This window comes from Delphinus delphis, chromosome 3, assembly GCF_949987515.2.
Source record: "Delphinus delphis chromosome 3, mDelDel1.2, whole genome shotgun sequence".
Classification (NCBI taxonomy): Eukaryota; Metazoa; Chordata; class Mammalia; order Artiodactyla; family Delphinidae; genus Delphinus; species Delphinus delphis.
This window is the reverse complement of record NC_082685.1, coordinates 63,484,121-63,501,606: the sequence shown is the minus strand read 5'-3', so window position 1 is coordinate 63,501,606 and position 17,486 is coordinate 63,484,121. Positions and strand designations below refer to the sequence as shown.

General features: G+C 38.3%; 1 protein-coding gene across 4 annotated transcripts in view; it reads left to right on the top strand.

Annotated features, from left to right (window-relative positions):
• Positions 1 to 17,486, top strand: part of RAD50 (RAD50 double strand break repair protein) — a 235,793-nt gene that overhangs the window by 163,025 nt on the left and 55,282 nt on the right. For all 4 annotated transcript variants that reach the window (XM_060008875.1, XM_060008874.1, XM_060008873.1 and 1 more), the window contains 7 exons: positions 2,211 to 2,396; positions 2,755 to 2,959; positions 12,991 to 13,119; positions 13,352 to 13,517; positions 14,920 to 15,113; positions 15,535 to 15,741; positions 16,792 to 16,974. In XM_060008875.1, coding sequence (XP_059864858.1) covers positions 2,211 to 2,396; positions 2,755 to 2,959; positions 12,991 to 13,119; positions 13,352 to 13,517; positions 14,920 to 15,113; positions 15,535 to 15,741; positions 16,792 to 16,974 — 1,270 coding nt within the window. The remainder of the gene's footprint in view (positions 1 to 2,210; positions 2,397 to 2,754; positions 2,960 to 12,990; positions 13,120 to 13,351; positions 13,518 to 14,919; positions 15,114 to 15,534; positions 15,742 to 16,791; positions 16,975 to 17,486) is intronic.

Here is a 17,486-nt window from a genome sequence, read left to right as displayed (position 1 = left end):
TTTAGTTTCTCAGCACAACTGAGCAGAAAGTAGAGATCCACCTTGACTCTACACCTGTGCAGCCTTGTCCACTATCAACATCTAATTTTTTATTTGATACTATTTATCAGTTAAACAGAATGATCCCATTAAAGATTTAGTGATAATGCTCCACTCCTTTGAGTAATTTCTGGACAGTTGCTGAATTGAAGGTGCATAATCACTCAAATATAGATTGAATGAATGAAAAGTGCTAGTAATCATGTCTATAGGGAAGGATGAGATAAGCTGACAGGTGCCTTTCAACTGTTGTCATTCTGTTAAGGGCAGGTATCATATTGTAATGGGTATGGATATTGGAATTAGGTAGGCTGCCCTGAATTCATGGCTTTATCCTTGTTGAGCAAATTACTTATCATCTTATCCCTTCCTTTCATTTATTCATTTGTTAAACTAATTAAATAATTTCTTTATTTAATCAATAATGTGTCACACCTGTTATGTGCTAGATACACTGTACTAGCTACTGGCTTCTCAAGTGGATTCTTTTCACTGGCTTTTAAATATACTCAGGTCTCTCCCACAACCTCAGATTTCATTTCACTCCAGTTACGGTTTGTCTCCATCTTCCCCTTTACAGGCAATTTTTTCAAAAGAGTTGTTGATACTCACTGTCTCCATTTCGTGACTTCCTCCTGACTCCTGCTCTAGCCCCATTCTTGTACTGAAACAGCTCCAACTAAGGTCACAAATAACCTCTGTATTAATTAGGATAATGCTATTGCTATACAAAATAGACCTCCTTATCTCAGTGAATGACACCCCCATCCATCCAGTGACACGAACCTAAGTCTGTCTTGACAGCTTCCTTGCCATCTATATTCAGTTCATTACCAAGTCCTATGGATTTCGCCTAACTGGCTCTTCAGTCTGTTTCTCTCCATCTCTATGAGAACCATTCTTGTTCAAGCTACCATCGTCTTTCCCTGGTCTAATGTCTCAATCTCCTGGTCTATCTTTGTCCATTCTGTCCCCCTACAAAACATTCTTAGTACATTCAGTGTAATATTTTCAGAATACATATAAAATGACAGTAAAGACAGACACTGCATCCACTCACCTAATCTAGTTGTTAACAGATACTGGACAGAAGATGTGAAAGAAAATGGTCAATTTATCCTTTTGATGAAAGATGCTGAGAGATCTCTTGGAATCCAAGGGCAGGGATGCTTCTGGCCCTGGGTATAATGAAGTAGGGAACTTATTTAAAAGACCCTGAGGCAGTTCTCTCTATTTGATTGCTTTGTCAATGTGACCGTACAACTTAGGTCTGTTGATTAAGAATCTTCCTTGGATTTGCTTGGATGGGCATCACTAAGGTTTGCCTTTATACTCCTTTTACTGTGTGTCTTTTACTGAACAATCCCTTATCTAAGCTCTAGAGTCAAAAAGAAAACAATACAAAAGTAATTGGCAAAAATTATCTTTCTTCTAAATTAATATAATTTATACTTTGAGAACTTATTTACCATAAAATAAAAATATTACATATAAGGCAAATATTTTTAAAGTTTTAGTAATGTACATTTCATGTATATACAACTCATTTTTTATACTATCAAAAATTTATTTCATGAGAAAATTCCAAATATATTGCTGCTTTCCTAAGATTTTATTCTGAATCATTGTGGTAAGTTTAATTGATCTTTCTTTTCCTCCTGTTTAAATATATACCTATTTTTCAGCAATGAGGCTTTACTGACCTTACAGAATAAATTGGTGACTTTAAAAATAAATAAAAAATAAACTGTACAGTCTTTAGATGTTTTCAAGTACCTTTGCCTGTCTGTTATGTATCATCATGTTTTTTTTGTTGTTTTTTGGGTTTTTTTGCGGTACGCGGGCCTCTCACTGTTGGGGCCTCTCCCGTTACACAGCACAGGCTCCGGACGCTCAGGCTCAGCGGCCATGGCTCACGGGCCCAGCCGCTCCGCGGCATGTGGGATCTTCCTGGACTGGGGCACGAACCCATGCCCCCTGCGTCGGCAGGCGGACTCTCAACCACTGCGCCACCAGGGATGCCCAAGAATTATACCTTTTAATATGAGAAAGCTATCCACAGGGAGTGGATGAGAAGCCATTTGTTTTTGTTTTTTTTTGCAAGTACAGCATGAAAGATTGACTAAGTAACAGAATATTTTACGTAAGTTCTTGATTTTTGTTTTCTATAGGCATGGCGAAAAGGTCAGTCTCAGCTCCAAGTGTGCAGAAATTGACCGAGAGATGATAAGTTCTCTTGGGGTTTCCAAATCTGTGCTAAATAATGTCATTTTCTGTCACCAAGAAGAGTCTAATTGGCCTTTAAGTGAAGGAAAGGCTTTGAAGCAAAAATTTGATGAGATTTTTTCCGCAACAAGGTTTGTAACCTTTAATTAGATTTTGTAGTCCATTAAGTTATTGAGCCAGAGTTGCAATTTAGATGCTTCTTTTTTTTAAACAGAAAGATATTGTAAAGCAAGAAAGTCAGCAGTTATTACCTCTTATCCAGTGGCAACCAGTCAGCATATTTCCTTTCAGTTTTCTTTCTTTGCATCTTTATTTACCTGCTTGACAGTATATATGTAACATTTGTACTTACTGTTATGTCATAAGCATTTTCTAAGTTATTAAAAACTCTTTGTAAATGTAATCTTAATGACTGCATTATAGTCCATTGTTTGAATATACTATAATTTGCTTAGCCAGAAACTTGATTTTTATTTAATATCTTCAAAGGTACATTAAAGCGTTGGAAACACTTCGGCAGGTACGTCAGACACAAGGTCAGAAAGTAAAAGAATGTCAAACAGAACTAAAATATCTGAAGCAAAATAAGGAAAAAGCTTGTGATATTCGCGATCAGATTACTCGTAAGGAAGCGCAGTTAACATCGTCAAAGGAAATTGTCAAATCCTATGAGAATGAACTTGATCCATTGAAGGTAATTTGGTTTCTTGTATGCTGAGGAGAAGGTTACCATTTACCGTGGTATCTCTCACCCGAAAAGCATTATTTTTCTGTGCATTTGAATGGTGTGTATATTTCTTGAAAAAATTATCAGAGACTATATAATGTTATGGTTCATGTCTTACGTCTGTATTTAAGTTGCCCAAAGAGCTTGGATTTGAGGGTAAACAAATTTATAGCATCATATTAAATTAGTAATGTAGATCACTAAGTTGTTTTTTGTTTTTTTTTTTTGCGGTACGCGGGCCTCTCACTGTTGTGGCCTCTCCCATTGTGGAGCACAGGCTCCGGACGCGCAGGCTCAACGGCCATGGCTCACGGGCCCAGCTGCTCCGCGGCATGTGGGATCTTCCCAGACCGGGCACAAAAAGTGTCCCCTGCATCGGCAGTCGGACTCTCAACTACTGTGCCACCAGGGAAGCCCTAGATCACTAATTTTTTTTTTTTTTTTTTTTTTGCTGTACGCGGGCCTCTCACTGTTGTGGCCTCTCCCGTTGCGGAGCACAGGCTCCGGACGCGCAGGCTCAGCGGCCATGGCTCACAGGCCCAGCCGCTCCGCGGCATGTGGGATCTTCCCGGACCGGGGCACGAACCCGTGTCCCCTGCATCGGCAGGCGGACTCTCAACCACTGCGCCACCAGGGGAGCCCTAGATCACGAATTTTTAAATATCAGTGTAATGGCTCAACCTTACAGTTCTGTATTCTTAAGGAGACTTTATTTTTTTAATTGACAGGTCTTTCTAGGGAATTTTTATAATTTGCAGGATGTTCTTGACATTACACAAAGTTTGAAATTGGTGCATAACATGTTGATATATTTGCAAATGAGTTAGCTTTCTAAATTCTGTGGTTTGTAAGTAAGATCTTAAAGAAATCCCATTTATTCATTTCACAAGCATTTATTAAGTGTTTCCTGTGTGCCAGGGTATACTATGCTTGGGGCTATAGGTACAAGGAGAACTACAATAGTGTCCTTGCCCCTTAAGGTATTCCTAGTCTAATTAAGAGTATTCTTAAAAATGGCTTTTTAAATTTACAGATAATGGGAGATTTAAGAAAAAAAATTTTAATTATTGATTTAGTTTTTTAAAACTCACCTATAAATGCTGGTATAAATCTTGGAATTGTATTATGGAAAAACTTTGATTTTCTGTCCCAGTGCCCATTGACATGAATGCATCTTTTTTTTTTTTTGCGGTACATGGGCCTCTCACTGTTGTGGCCTCTCCCGTTGCGGAGCACAGGCTCCGGATGCGCAGGCTCAGCGGCCATGGCTCACAGGCCTAGCTGCTCCGCAGCATGTGGGATCTTCCCGGACCGGGGCACGAACCCGTGTCCCCTGCATCGGCAGGCGGACTCTCAACCACTGCACCACCAGGGAAGCCCATGAATGCATCTTTTAATGAATATTTATTGTTTTGTGCATAGCACTGTGCTAGGTGCTCTTGGGAATAAGGAAGCCAAAGACTTAGACGTTGCTTTTAATGATCTTATAGTCTAGCTGGAGAAATAAGGAATATATTTTAAAAGATAGTTAGGATTACAAAGAAGTAAAGTGAAGAGCTATGTGAATGATATAGTTTAGAACAGAGGTTTCCAACCCCTGGGCCATAGACCAGTACCGGTCCGTGGCCTTTTAGGAACCAGGCTGCACAGCAGGAGGTGAGTGGCGGATAAGCGAGCAAGCTTCATTTGCTGCTCCCCATTGCTCTCATTACTGCCTGAACCATCACTCCGCCAACCCTGCCCCAGCCTGTGGAAAAATTGTTTTCCACAAAACCTGTCCCTGGTGCCAAAAAGGTTGGGGGCTGCTGGTTTAGAACATAGGATCTTTAAGAGCTAAAAGATGGTGACTGTGGCACAAGTGAGAAAAGAAAAGAAAAAATGGGTAAATTGGACTTCATCAAAAGAAAAACCTTTTGTTCTACAAACTATACCATCAAGAAAGCAAAAACACAACCCATAGAATGGGAGAAAGTATTTGCAAGTTACATATGTGATAAGGAACGTCTATCTGGGTTATATGAAGAACCCAGTAAAAAAAAGTAACACAATTTGAAAATGCACAAAGGCTCTGAATAGATATTTCTCCAGGGAATATATGTGTGTATCCCATAAGCACATGAAAAGATTCTTGACGTCATTATTCATCAGGGAAATGCAAATCAGAATCACAATGAGCTATTACTTCACACCCACTAGAATGGCTAAAAGTCAAAAAGATAGGTAATAATTATTGAAAAGGATGTGGAGAAATTGGAACCTTCATACATGATGGTGGGAATGTTAAATGGGGCAGCCACTTTGGAAAACAGTTCAGCAGTTCCTCAAAATGTTAAACATAGGGACTTCTCTGGTAGTGCAGTGGTTAAGAATCCACCTGCCAATGCAGAGGACATGGGTTTGAGCCCTGGTCTGGGAAGATCCCACATGGTGGAGCAGCTAAGCCCATGCGCCACAACTACTGAGCCCGCATGCTACAGCTACTGAAGCCCGCGCACGTGGAGCCTGTGCTCCACAGCAAGAGAAGCCACTGCAATGAGAAGCCTGCATGCTGCAACGAAGGGTAACCCCTGCTCCCCGCAGCTAGAGAAAGCCCACATGCAGCAGCGAAGACCCAACACAGCCAAAAATAAATTAAAATAATAAATAAATTAAAAGAAAATGTTAAACCTAGAGTTACCATATGACCTGGCCATTTTACTCCTAGGTATCTTATACCCAAGAGCAGTTAAAATGTACATCTATACAAAAACTTATATAGGAAAGTTCATAACAGCATTATTCATAATAGCCAAAAAATGGAAACAATTCAAATATCCATTAACTGATCAATAAAATGTGACATATCCATACATGGAATATTATTCAGCTTTAAAAAAGTATGAAGTTCTGATACAAGCTACAGTAGGCAAGAACCTTGAAAACATGTTAATTGAAAGAAGCCAATCATAAAAGACTACATAATTGTATGATACCGTTCCATTTATTTGAAATGTCCAGAATAGGCAAATCTATAGAGACAGAAAATAGACTAGCAGTTGCCTAGGGTAGTGGGTAGAGACGAATAAATAGTGACTGCTTAGGGGCACAGAGTTTCTTTTCTGGAAGTGAAAATGTCATGGGGGATGGTTGCACAACTCTGAATATACTAAAATATGTTGAATTGTACACTTTAAATGGGTGAATTTTATAGTAGGTGAGTTCCATCTCAATAAAGTGATTTTTAAAGTGATGGCCTGGCCTTTGGGATGAAACTGCCATCTTCCAGTAATTCACCAACATGACCAACACAAAGGGAAAGAGGAGGGGCACCTGCTATATGTTCTTTAGGCCTTTTAGGAAACATGGAGGTGTTCCTTTGGCCACATACATGCAAATCTACAAAAGTGATATTGTAGATATTGAGGGAATGGGCACTGTTCAAAAAGGAATGCCCCGGGCTTCCCTGGTGGCACAGTGGTTGAGAGTCTGCCTGCCGATGCAGGGGACACGGGTTCATGCCCCGGTCTGGGAAGGTCCCACATGCCGCGGAGCAGCTGGGCCCATGAGCCATGGCCGCTGAGCCTGCACGTCCGGAGCCTGTGCTCTGCAACGGGAGAGGCCACAAAAGTGAGAGGCCCGTGTACCGCAAAAAAAAAAAAAAAAAAAAAGGAATACCCCACAAATGTTACCATGGCAAAACTGGAAGAGTCTACAGTGCTACCCAGCGTGCTTTTGGCATTGTTGTAAATAAGCAAGTTAAGGGCAAGATTCTTGCCAAGAGAATCAGTGTGCGTGTCAAGCATATTAAGCACTCTTAAGAGCCAAGATAGCTTCCTGAAACAGTCTGAAGGAAAATGATCAGAAAAAGAAGGAAGCCAAGCAGAAAGGTACTTAGGTTTAGCTGAAGTGCCAGCCTTCTCCACCCAGAGAAGCACACTTTATGAGAACCAATGGAAAAGAGCCTGAACTGTTGGAACCCATTCCCTATGAATTCATGGCATGATAGGTGTAAAGAAAATAAAAGACCTGGATTGTTAAAAAAAAAAAAAAAAAAAAAAAGTGATAGCCTGGAATGGAAAACTATCACAAGACCTTCAAGGGAGAAGCTGATCTGGGCCATAAAGATGGGGAAAAATCAAACTGACAGACTAGAAGCTATTTTATATATGTTTGTTTTGTGTTTTGTTTTTTGTAATCTTTTTTTAAAATTTGTTTATTTATTTGGTTGCGCCAGGTCTTAGCTGCAGTGGGCGGGCTTCTTAATTGTGGCTTGCCAGCTCCTTAGTTGCAGCATGTGGGCTCCTTAGTTGCAGCTCCAGGGCTCCTTAGTTGTGGCATGTGAACTCTTAGTTGCGGCGTGCATGTGGAATCTAGTTCCCCGACCAGGGATCGAACCCGGTCCCCCTGCATTGGGAGCTCAGAGTCTTATCCACTCTGCCACTAGGGAAGTCCCTGTATGTTTGTTTTTATTTTGTATTTTTTTCTTTTAAAACTAATACGTGCTCACAATGAAAAAAATATGGAAGAATATTAGTTGAAAAGTAAGAGATGCTCTTCCTACTCCTCATGTCTGACCTCTCACATATATCTTATGATCAAGTGGGTTTTCTTGCACAAATACACTATATGTGTGTATACAAACATGCACATGTATATATGTACATATTCACAAATACAAGCTTATTAAAACAGGACTGTGAGGAAGAGCCTGGGTTAAGTAAATCAAGGTAAAAGGAGTGGGAGCTAGGATTTGCAGTCAGATTATGAAGAGCCTAATGGGTTTAGAATTTAGTGTAATAGACATAAGAGTGAGAAAAAGTATGTTATATTTTAGAAGTAGTTGTTCTAATAACTGTGTGTAGGTACTGTGGTAGTTACCAAGATATTGGAACACATTTTATTTTCTTCAGGAGCAGCCTGGTTGGAAAGATGACAAGCACATATAAGGCAGAAAAAGGCAAGAGCTGTGAGAGCTTTGAGGAGGAAAGAAGAGAAAGTCTGAGGTGGCCAGAGAGGATTTCATAGGACTGAATTTGGGGTACCATTTTGTTGACCTTAAGTAGATTGGTAATTACAGATATGGTGACAGCAAAATGCAGGCTGTCTTTGAACAGTATCAAGGAAATCCTCATAGTTGAAATGGAGCATTTGTATAGGAAATAATGTCAGGGTAGAGCTAAGTGATAATACCTGGTATTTATTGAGCAGTGCCAGGATTCTAAACAAGGCTGTAGCAAATGTTGAGGTGTTTGTTTATTTCTTTATTTGTATTTAATTTTGGCTAGTCCAAGGGTTTAATCTTACTCTCTGTATCTTTAGAGCCTAGCCTGGTGCCTGACACTTAGCAGGTGGTTCAGTAAATATTTATTAAGGGGATGATTTCCAAAGTCCTTTTTTTTTTTAGCTCTGAGTTAAAAGGATTCTTCCCTTCATAGAACTCAGCATAAAGCTTGAATCAGATCGTCTTCCCAGCAGCCATCCAGAAGACAGCTCCATTTCGGTACTACACTATAATTCATGCTTTCCCATTTTTACAGATTTCCTACACTTTCACGAACTCTCTCATAAACTACTTTATTCCCATACCGCCACATCCTATCCTGACCTTGGCCCACTTAGCCCTGTTTTCCTTTCTTGCCCTCAATGGAAATGGCTTGAGAAATTTGTTTTCAAGTTCAAAAGCACCCTCTGGCCCTCTTATTTATTCTTCCACACATAATTTCATGATCCTTGTGCACCTTATAGCCCAAGTGCCTGATTCTTTTGTCTTATTTCACACACCTAAGCTTTGAACACTCTGCTGCTATATTTTTTGTTGTCTTTCTATTTGTTTTAGCTTCTTTTACTAGGTTGTGTGCTCTGGGGATAGAGCCTGTGTTTTGGGCTCTGGGGTTCGAGCCAAAACACAGATGTCAAAGAAGGAATCCCCAGCATCTAGTTACTGGCTGGATTTAAGGAATGAAGCAGCTAGAGATGTCACAAAAGATCTAAGCCAAGATAATGTTTTTTGTTTTTTTTAAAAAGTTTATTTTATTTATTTATTTTTGGCTGCTTTGGGTCTTCGTTGCTGCACACAGGCTTTCTCTAGTTGCAGCGAGCAGGGGCTACTCTTTGTTGTGGCATGTGGGCTTCTCATTGCGGTGGCTTCTCTTACTGTGGAGCATGGGCTCTAGGTGCGCGGGCTTCAGTAGTTGTGGCTTGCGGGCTCTAGGGTGCAGGCTCAGTAGTTGTGGTGCATGGGCTTAGTTGCTCCGTGGCAAGTGGGATCTTCCCGGACCAGGGATTGAACCCGTGTCCCCTGCATTGGCAGGTGGATTCTTAACCGCTGCACCATCATGGAACCTCCAAGATAATGTTAATGCTTCTACAATACAGTGAAAACATTGGTAGAAACCGAGTAGTTTCTGAGAAGTAGGGTACCATAACAGAGGTGTTAATATTTATTGCTCTTAAGAATGAATCCAGTTCTCTTTGTTAGATTGTTCAAAGATATTTTGTGAACACAGAATTTTTTTCACAAGTGATGTGAATGGTCCCGTTCATTGAGGGTCTACTGTATGCCCAGTTGCTGATCAAAGTACTTTAAAATGTATTATGTGAGCCCCACAGTAACCCCGTGAAGTTTCATAGATGAGAAAAGTGAGGCACAGGTATTCACGTTGGAAGTAAGGGGTAAAGCCAGGATTTGATTCCAGGCTTCTTTGATTCCTAAACTGATACTTTTTTTTTCTTTAGTCAGATTTATTGAAATATAATTTGCATTTAGTAAAATCCACCCTTTTGAAAGTATATGATTTGATGAGTTTGGACAAATGCATACAGTAGCATTACTATCAGTACAGTCAAGATATAGAACATTTCCACCCCAAATAGTTCTCTCAAGTCTATTTGTAGTCGGTCCCCTACCTCCATTTCCAGCCCTTGGTAATCCCTGATTTGTTTTCTGTCAGTATAGTTTTGCCTTTTCCAACGAATGCGACATCAGTGGAATCATACATTATATAGCCTTTTGTGTCTGACTTCTTAGCATAATGCTTTTAAATTTATGTGGTTGCATGTACGAGTAGTTCATTCCTTTTTATTGCTGAGGGTATTCCATTGTAAGGATATATTACAGTTTGTTCATCCATTCCTTTGTTGTTGGACTTCAGGTTGTTATCAGCTTTTAGCTATTACAAATAAAACTGCTATAAACTTCTGTGTACAGGTCTTTGTTTGGAGATATGTTTTCATCTCTCTTGGGTAACTCCCTAGGAGTGGGATTGCTAGGTTGTGTGTTAAGTGTATGTTTTACCTTAAGAGCTGCCAAACTATTTTTCAAAGTGGCACATTTGGTAGTCCCACAGCAACGTACAAGAGTGCAGTTGCACTTCGTCCTTGTCAGCACTTAGTATTATCAGCTTTTTATTTTAGCCATTAAAATAGATGTGTGATAGAATCTCTGAGCAGCTTTTCTTTTTCATTATGGTTTTAATTTGCATTTTCCTAATGTTAATCAATGTTGAGCATCTTTTTATGTGCTTATTTGCCATTTGAGTATCGTTTTTGGTAAAGTGTCTATGCATATCTTTTGCCTGTTTTCAATAGGTTTTGTGTGTGTGTATTTTTTGTTTTTGTTTTTGGTCTTACTGTTGAAGCTGTGAGAGTTCTTTAATTATTCTGGATATAAGCCCTAATTGGGTATGTGTTTTGCAAATTTTTTTTTCTTCTTAACTGCTTTCAAAGGACAGGAGTTTTTAATTTTGATGAAGTCCAGTATATCAAAATTTTCTCTTATAGTTTTTGCTTTTTGTTTCCTATCTAGGAAATCTTTGCCTGACCCAAGGTCACAAAGATTTTCTTCTTGAAGTTTTCTAGTCTGAGTTGTTATATTTAAGTATATGTTCTATTTCAGGTTAACTTTGAATATGGTATGAGGTAAGGTTGAGATTTACTTCCTTTTTTTTTTTTAGTTAGTTTTTATTGGAGTATAGTTGCTTTACAATGTTGTGTTAGTTTCTGCTGTGCAGCAAAGTGAATCAGCTCTACGGAGATTTACTTCTTTACATAGAGATGTCCAATCATTCCAGCTCCCAGAGCCTGTAGTCTTAATTGTTATACCATCCTGCCTCCCAGTCTCATCTCCCATACTCCCATACAGTGCTCATTGACCATTCCGAAAATCTTCAGGGCCCTTAAGAATTATGCTAAATCTACTGTGCCTGTGCTCTATAAATGGAGCAACCTGGATGGCAGCATCTCTGTTTACAACATGGTTTATTGAATATTTTAGACCCACTGTTGAGATCTGCTGCTCAGAAAAAAAAAAGGATTTTCTTTTTCCCCCAAATATTACTGCTCATCGGCCATGCATCTGGTCACCCAAGAGTGCTCATGGAGATGTACAATGAGATTCATGTTTTCATGTCTGCTAACACAGCATCCATTCTGCAGCCTATGGATCAAGAAGTCACTTTGACTTTTAAATCTTTTTAAGAAATACATTTCGTAAGGCTATAGCTGCCATAGATAGTAATTCCAGTGATGGATCTGGGTAAACTGAAAACTTTCTGGAAAGGATTCACCATTCTAGATGCCATTAAGAACATTCGTGATTCATGGGAAGAAATCAAAATATGAACACTTTTTTTAAGACATAATACTATTGCACACTTCTACAGTATAGTGTAAACAACTTTTATATGCACTGTGAAACCAAAAAACTGTGTGACTTGCTTTATTGCAATAGTCACTTTATTGCAGTGGTCTGGAACTGAACCCAGTATATCTCTGAGGTTTGCCTGTAGTGTCATAATGATTAGAGGGAATGTATGGCAGCACCTAGTACAATGTCTGCAGTATAGCAGGCATTTGATCAATGATAGCTATGACTGTTATTATTGGTAAAAATTTTTTTTTCAAATCTCTCAGCTAACATACTGAACACTTGTTACATGTGCTGAGGAAGCATTGGTGAACAAAGTAAAGTTTCTGTGGTGATAACGTGTTACCTATTAATATACAAATCATAAGATATGGTATTAGTATAGTTTATCAAATGACATTGAAGTTGAGGATGCGTTTTGGTGCAGCTATGAAAGCTTACAATGGATATTTGTAATAATGTGTTAGTTTAAAAATTAGGTTCTAAAATTGTCTTAGAAGAGGAGTTGGTCAGCCTAGAGGCAAACACCAGAAGAGTATCCAAGGAGGGAAGACTCTGAGCCAGGTCACTCATATTCCTAGGAGATGAGGCAACCAGCTGTTCCTGGAAGCAGGCCACTGAGACCATTTGTCACATTTCACTTGTGATGCACCATGAGTTTCCAGTCCACTCAGTAGTTCTAATTCTTTTTAAATAAATAGTTAGCCTTTTAAGGATTAAGTTCTGTTTTTTTTTAATTTTTGGCTGTGTTGGGTCTTCATTGCTGCTCATAGGCTTTCTCTAGTTACGGCAAGCGGGGGCTACTCTGTGTTGCAGTGCACGTACTTCTCATTGTGGTGGCCTCTCCTGTTGGGGAGCACAGGCTCCAGGCACGTGGGCTCAGCAGTTGTGACTCACGGGCTCTAGAGCACAGGCTCAGTAGTTGTGGCACATGGGCTTAGTTGCTCCATGACATGTGGGATCTTTCCGGACCAGGACTTGAACCCATGTCCCCTGCATTGGCAGGCGGATTCTTAACCACTGTGCCACCAGGGAAGTTCCAAGGATTAAGTTCTTAAAATGTGGTACTTTACATAATGTGGCTCCAAGTACCCAATGAATGAATGACTTTGTGGGAGCTGTTGAGGGCAGGGGATGGGCTTTGGAGTTAGAAGGGAGTTAAATTCCTGCTTTTCTTTACTATCTGTAAGGAGTTGGACAAGTTACTTAATGTCTCTGATCCTCAGTTTCTCAGTGCTCCCTTTATAGCAGTGTTACCATTAAATGAGATCACTTTTACTAAGTGCCTGGTCCTGGGACATGTTATTTATCTTCAGTTATTTGCAGTATAAACTATAGTGAATTCTGTTTATGTAGGGTGTTTGTTTATTTTCAGAATCGTCTAAAAGAAATTGAACAAAATCTCTCTAAAATAATGAGACTCGACAATGAAACTAAAGCTTTGGATAGCCGAAAGAAGCAAATGGAAAAAGATAATAGTGAACTGGAACAGAAAATGGAAAAGGTTTGTGGTGGTAGAATTTTGTTTTACTTCAGAATTTTCAGATTATTGTAATGAACCTCATTTGATTCCATTTTGACAGTCATATTTTGAAACAAACATACAAATCTTGATGTTTGTGTTACTTCCATGTTTATGTTAAAAAGAAGGATATTGAATAAGCTTTGGTTCATATTTTGTACCTCAGACTGATACCTTGTTATACATTAAAGCTCTTTATTTTGGTTCTACACAGGTTTTTCAAGGGTCTGATGAGCAGCTAAATGATTTATATCACAATCACCAGAGAACAGTTAGGGAGAAAGAAAGGAGACTGGTAGAATGTCAGCGTGAACTGGAAAAATTAAATAAAGAATCTAGGCTTCTCAATGAAGAAAAATCAGAACTACTTGTTGAACAGGGTAAGAGACAGTGTTTACTTGGTCTTTTCCCCTATTATAATATTACACATTTTCTGCATGAATGACAAGTCTCCAGGGAATTATGCTGAGTGAAAAAAGTCTCAAAAGATTATATATAGTATGTTTCCACTTCATATGACATTTTGAAATGCCAAAATTTTAGAAATGTAGAACAGATTAGTGGTGGCCAGGGTTACCCAGTAGGAGGAAAAGCAGGAGGAAGGCTAATGTGGTTATGGTTTTAAAAAAACCAAGAGGGGTTCTTATGGTATTGGAACTGTTCAGTATCTTGGCTGTCATGGTGGATATAAGAACCAACACAGTTGATAAAATTATATAGAACTTAATACACACACAGATATGAGTAAAACTGGGGAAATAAGAATAAGATTGATGGATTGTATCAGTGTCAGTATCTTGGTTGTGATATACTATAATTTTGCAAATTACTAAAAGAAAACACAGTTTTTCTACTCAACAACAGTTCTGACGCCAGGTGTGTGGGTTTTTCCACACCAAGCAATTCTCCAATTCTCAGTGAACACCAACTAAGTGTCCTGTAATTTAATTCAGTTCTGACACTCCCTGTCCGGAGTTAGCATAGACCCCACAGATTAAGGGCTCAGTCTCATGAGACTGTCTCCCACTCCACTCCAGCTGCCAATCCCAAGTCCCAGGTTGTCTGGCACCTGTACTTCTGACCACTGGCTGTAAATCAGGGGTTCCCACAACCCTTTTCTCAGGTTCAGTAATTTTCTATAACAGCTCCTAGAACTCAGGGAAGCACTTACTATTACCAGTTTATTAAGGATATAGCTCAGGAACACCCAGATGGAAGAGATGCATAGGGTAAGGTATGGGGGAGGGACACTGAGCTTTCATGCCTTCTCCACATGCGCGACTTACTCAGCACCTCCATGTCATATTCACCAACCTGGAAGCTCTTTGAATGCCATTGCTTAGGGTTTTTATGGAAGTAATCATGTAGACATGATTAATTAAGTCATTGGCCATTGGTGATTGAACTCAGACTTCGGCCCCTCCCCAGAAATGGGAGGGGTGGGTACTGAAACTTCCTACTCTCTAATCACAGAGCTGATTCCTCTGACGACCAGGTCCCATTCTCCAGGAGTCACCTCATTAGAATAAACTCAGGTACAGTTGAAAGGGACTTATAATGAATAACAAAAGATACTCCTCTCACCCCTATCACTGAGAAATTCTAAGCGTTTTTTGGAGCTCTGTACCAGGAGCCAAGGACAAAAACCAAATATGTATTTCTTACTACATCTCAATACAATAGTTACCATTTGGGGAAACTGAGCAAAGGATGTAAGAGATCTTGCTCTTTTATTTTTTAAAATATCTGATAAAAGAATTACTATGATTGTGTTTTTTAAAGGTCGTCTGCAGCTACAAGCAGATCGTCATCAAGAACATATGCGAGCTAGAGATTCATTAATTCAGTCTTTGGCAACACAACTAGAATTGGATGGCTTTAAGCATGGACCATTCAATGAGAGACAGATAAAAAATTTTCACAAACTTGTGAGAGAGAGGCAAGAAAAGGAAGCAGAAACCGCCAGGCAACTGATGGTAAATACTGTTATTTTCTTTTGTTTGTATCAGATTGTCTAGTTGAATTGTTTTAATTTTGGGGTTGACCTTATTTTGTCATATTTTTGGATTAGTGTTAGGATAAAATTTGCTATGAGGTAGAATAAAACCTTTATGGAAGCAAATTTTTTAAAGTTTATAAGTATAAAAGTACAAAGAATATATAGACCTATGTTTTTTATTTGATTTTAAGTAAAATTTCTTTTTAAAGCTAATTGTAAAGAAAAAGTTTGCTCGAAGTTAATAATGATTATCTCTGGGTTATGATCATTATATTTTTTTATGCTTTTCTATATTTTCCTCAGAGTGCATGTGTTACTTTTGCATCAAAGAAACTTTTTCTTAATGAAGTTTTTAGTGAAAAAATTGTTAATGCTCATGCTTCTCATTATGTATTTAGAATGACTTTGCAGAAAAAGAGACTCTGAAACAAAAACAGATAGATGAGATAAGGGATAAGAAAACTGGACTGGGAAGAATAATAGAGCTAAAATCAGAAATCCTAACTAAGAAGCAGAGTGAGCTGAAAAATGTGAAGTATGAATTACAGCAGTTGGAAGGATCTTCAGACAGAATTCTTGAACTGGACCAGGAGCTCACAAAAGCTGTAAGATACTATTTGAGCAATCTAATAATTTTAAGGTATAAGATATTTAGAAGTATTTTACCTTTTGCTAATCCTGAGATTATGGCATTTTAATAAAAATGTCAACCTTGTCTATCAATCTCATGTAAAATGAATTTATCTGAATATCTTAATGACCCAACTCTGCTCCTGGAACCTGGTGGATTGAAAATTAGAATCATCTAAAGAAACTTAAAATAAAAAACTTATGCTTAGACCTTAAACCTTCGAAATAAAAATCTCTAAGAGTGGGCCATAGAAATGTGTTCAAAACAGAACTGGGTGATTCTTATGAGTACCTTGATTGAGAACCACTTACCTAAGTTTAAAAAAAAAGTATTTTCCCTCTAGGTTCCACACACTACAGATTTTATATGATTATTGCTGTGTTATCACTTCTTCTGGGGTAGAAATTTTCTTAGCCCACCTCTTCCTTTCATGAATTTCCAAAATTTCTTCTTTGTTTCTAATCTCTTCCCTTCCTTCACACCTCCATTACCAAAATAAGCATCCTAAAGCTTGGCAAATGCCACTTTCAGGTCCCATCTTGATAATTTAAACATTTCTATTTACTCCCAAACTTAACATCTAGCATACATTTTTGTCAGTTTAGCACGATATTGTCCTGTTGTGATGGGGAGATACTGTTCAGGGACCATATCACACGATTTTTAGTTTCTATATGCCAGGCAATGTAGTGAGTTACATGGGTACTTGATAAATGCTTAGTTATTGATTGAAGAGTCACTAAACTGTATACTTAAGCATATTTTTCTTAATTTTGCACTAATTTTCACTTTTCCCTCCTGTTTGACTCTTCCAGATTTATTTACTAAGTCTCTACTGTTATAAAATAGTAAGGTAACTTTATAAGATCTTTCTTAAAAATTTTATTACTTCTGCTTTTTCTGTTGTTGGATAAAATCAAACAGTAATATTTTGACCATCCTGAGGAGTAGCTGATTTCTAATACACTTTGTCATTATTTTAACACAACACATATAAACCTGTTCATTTATTTGAATTATTAAGGAACGTGAGCTAAGCAAAGCTGAGAAAAACAGCAATGTAGAAACTCTAAAAACAGAAGTAATAAGCCTTCAAAATGAGAAAGCAGATCTAGACAGGACCCTGCGTAAATTGGACCAGGAGATGGAGCAGTTAAATCATCATACAGCAACACGTACCCAGATGGAGATGCTGACCAAAGACAAAGTATGACCTTTCTTTTTGTTCTAATTATACTTTCTGGTATTTAAAATAGCTTATCTTAACATTCATAATCGTTACACTGTGAAGTATTTAGTTGATACTGGCTTTTTACTTTAGGGGTTAAATGAACTTAATATAAAGTTTTCAAGTTTAAAAACTGTTTTCTAATTACAAAGAAATAATAATACAGAAGTGTATACACACAAACACACACGTGTACATTGCTGTTAATTTTTATCATATACCATACAGAAGTTTTAATTTTTATATCATCAGACTTGTTATTCTTTTCTCTAATGGCTTAGAAAGTCCATCCTCACATTAAGAGTTTAAGAAATTTTCAGGAGTTCCTTGGTGGCCTAGTGGTTAGGATTTGGTGCTTTCACTGCCATGGCCCGGGTTCAGTCTGTGGTCGGGGCGCTGAGATACTCCTCAAGCAGTGAAGCATGGCCAAAATTTAAAAAAAAAAAGAAGAAATTTTATATTTTCTTCTTGGATTTTTGTAGTTTTATTTT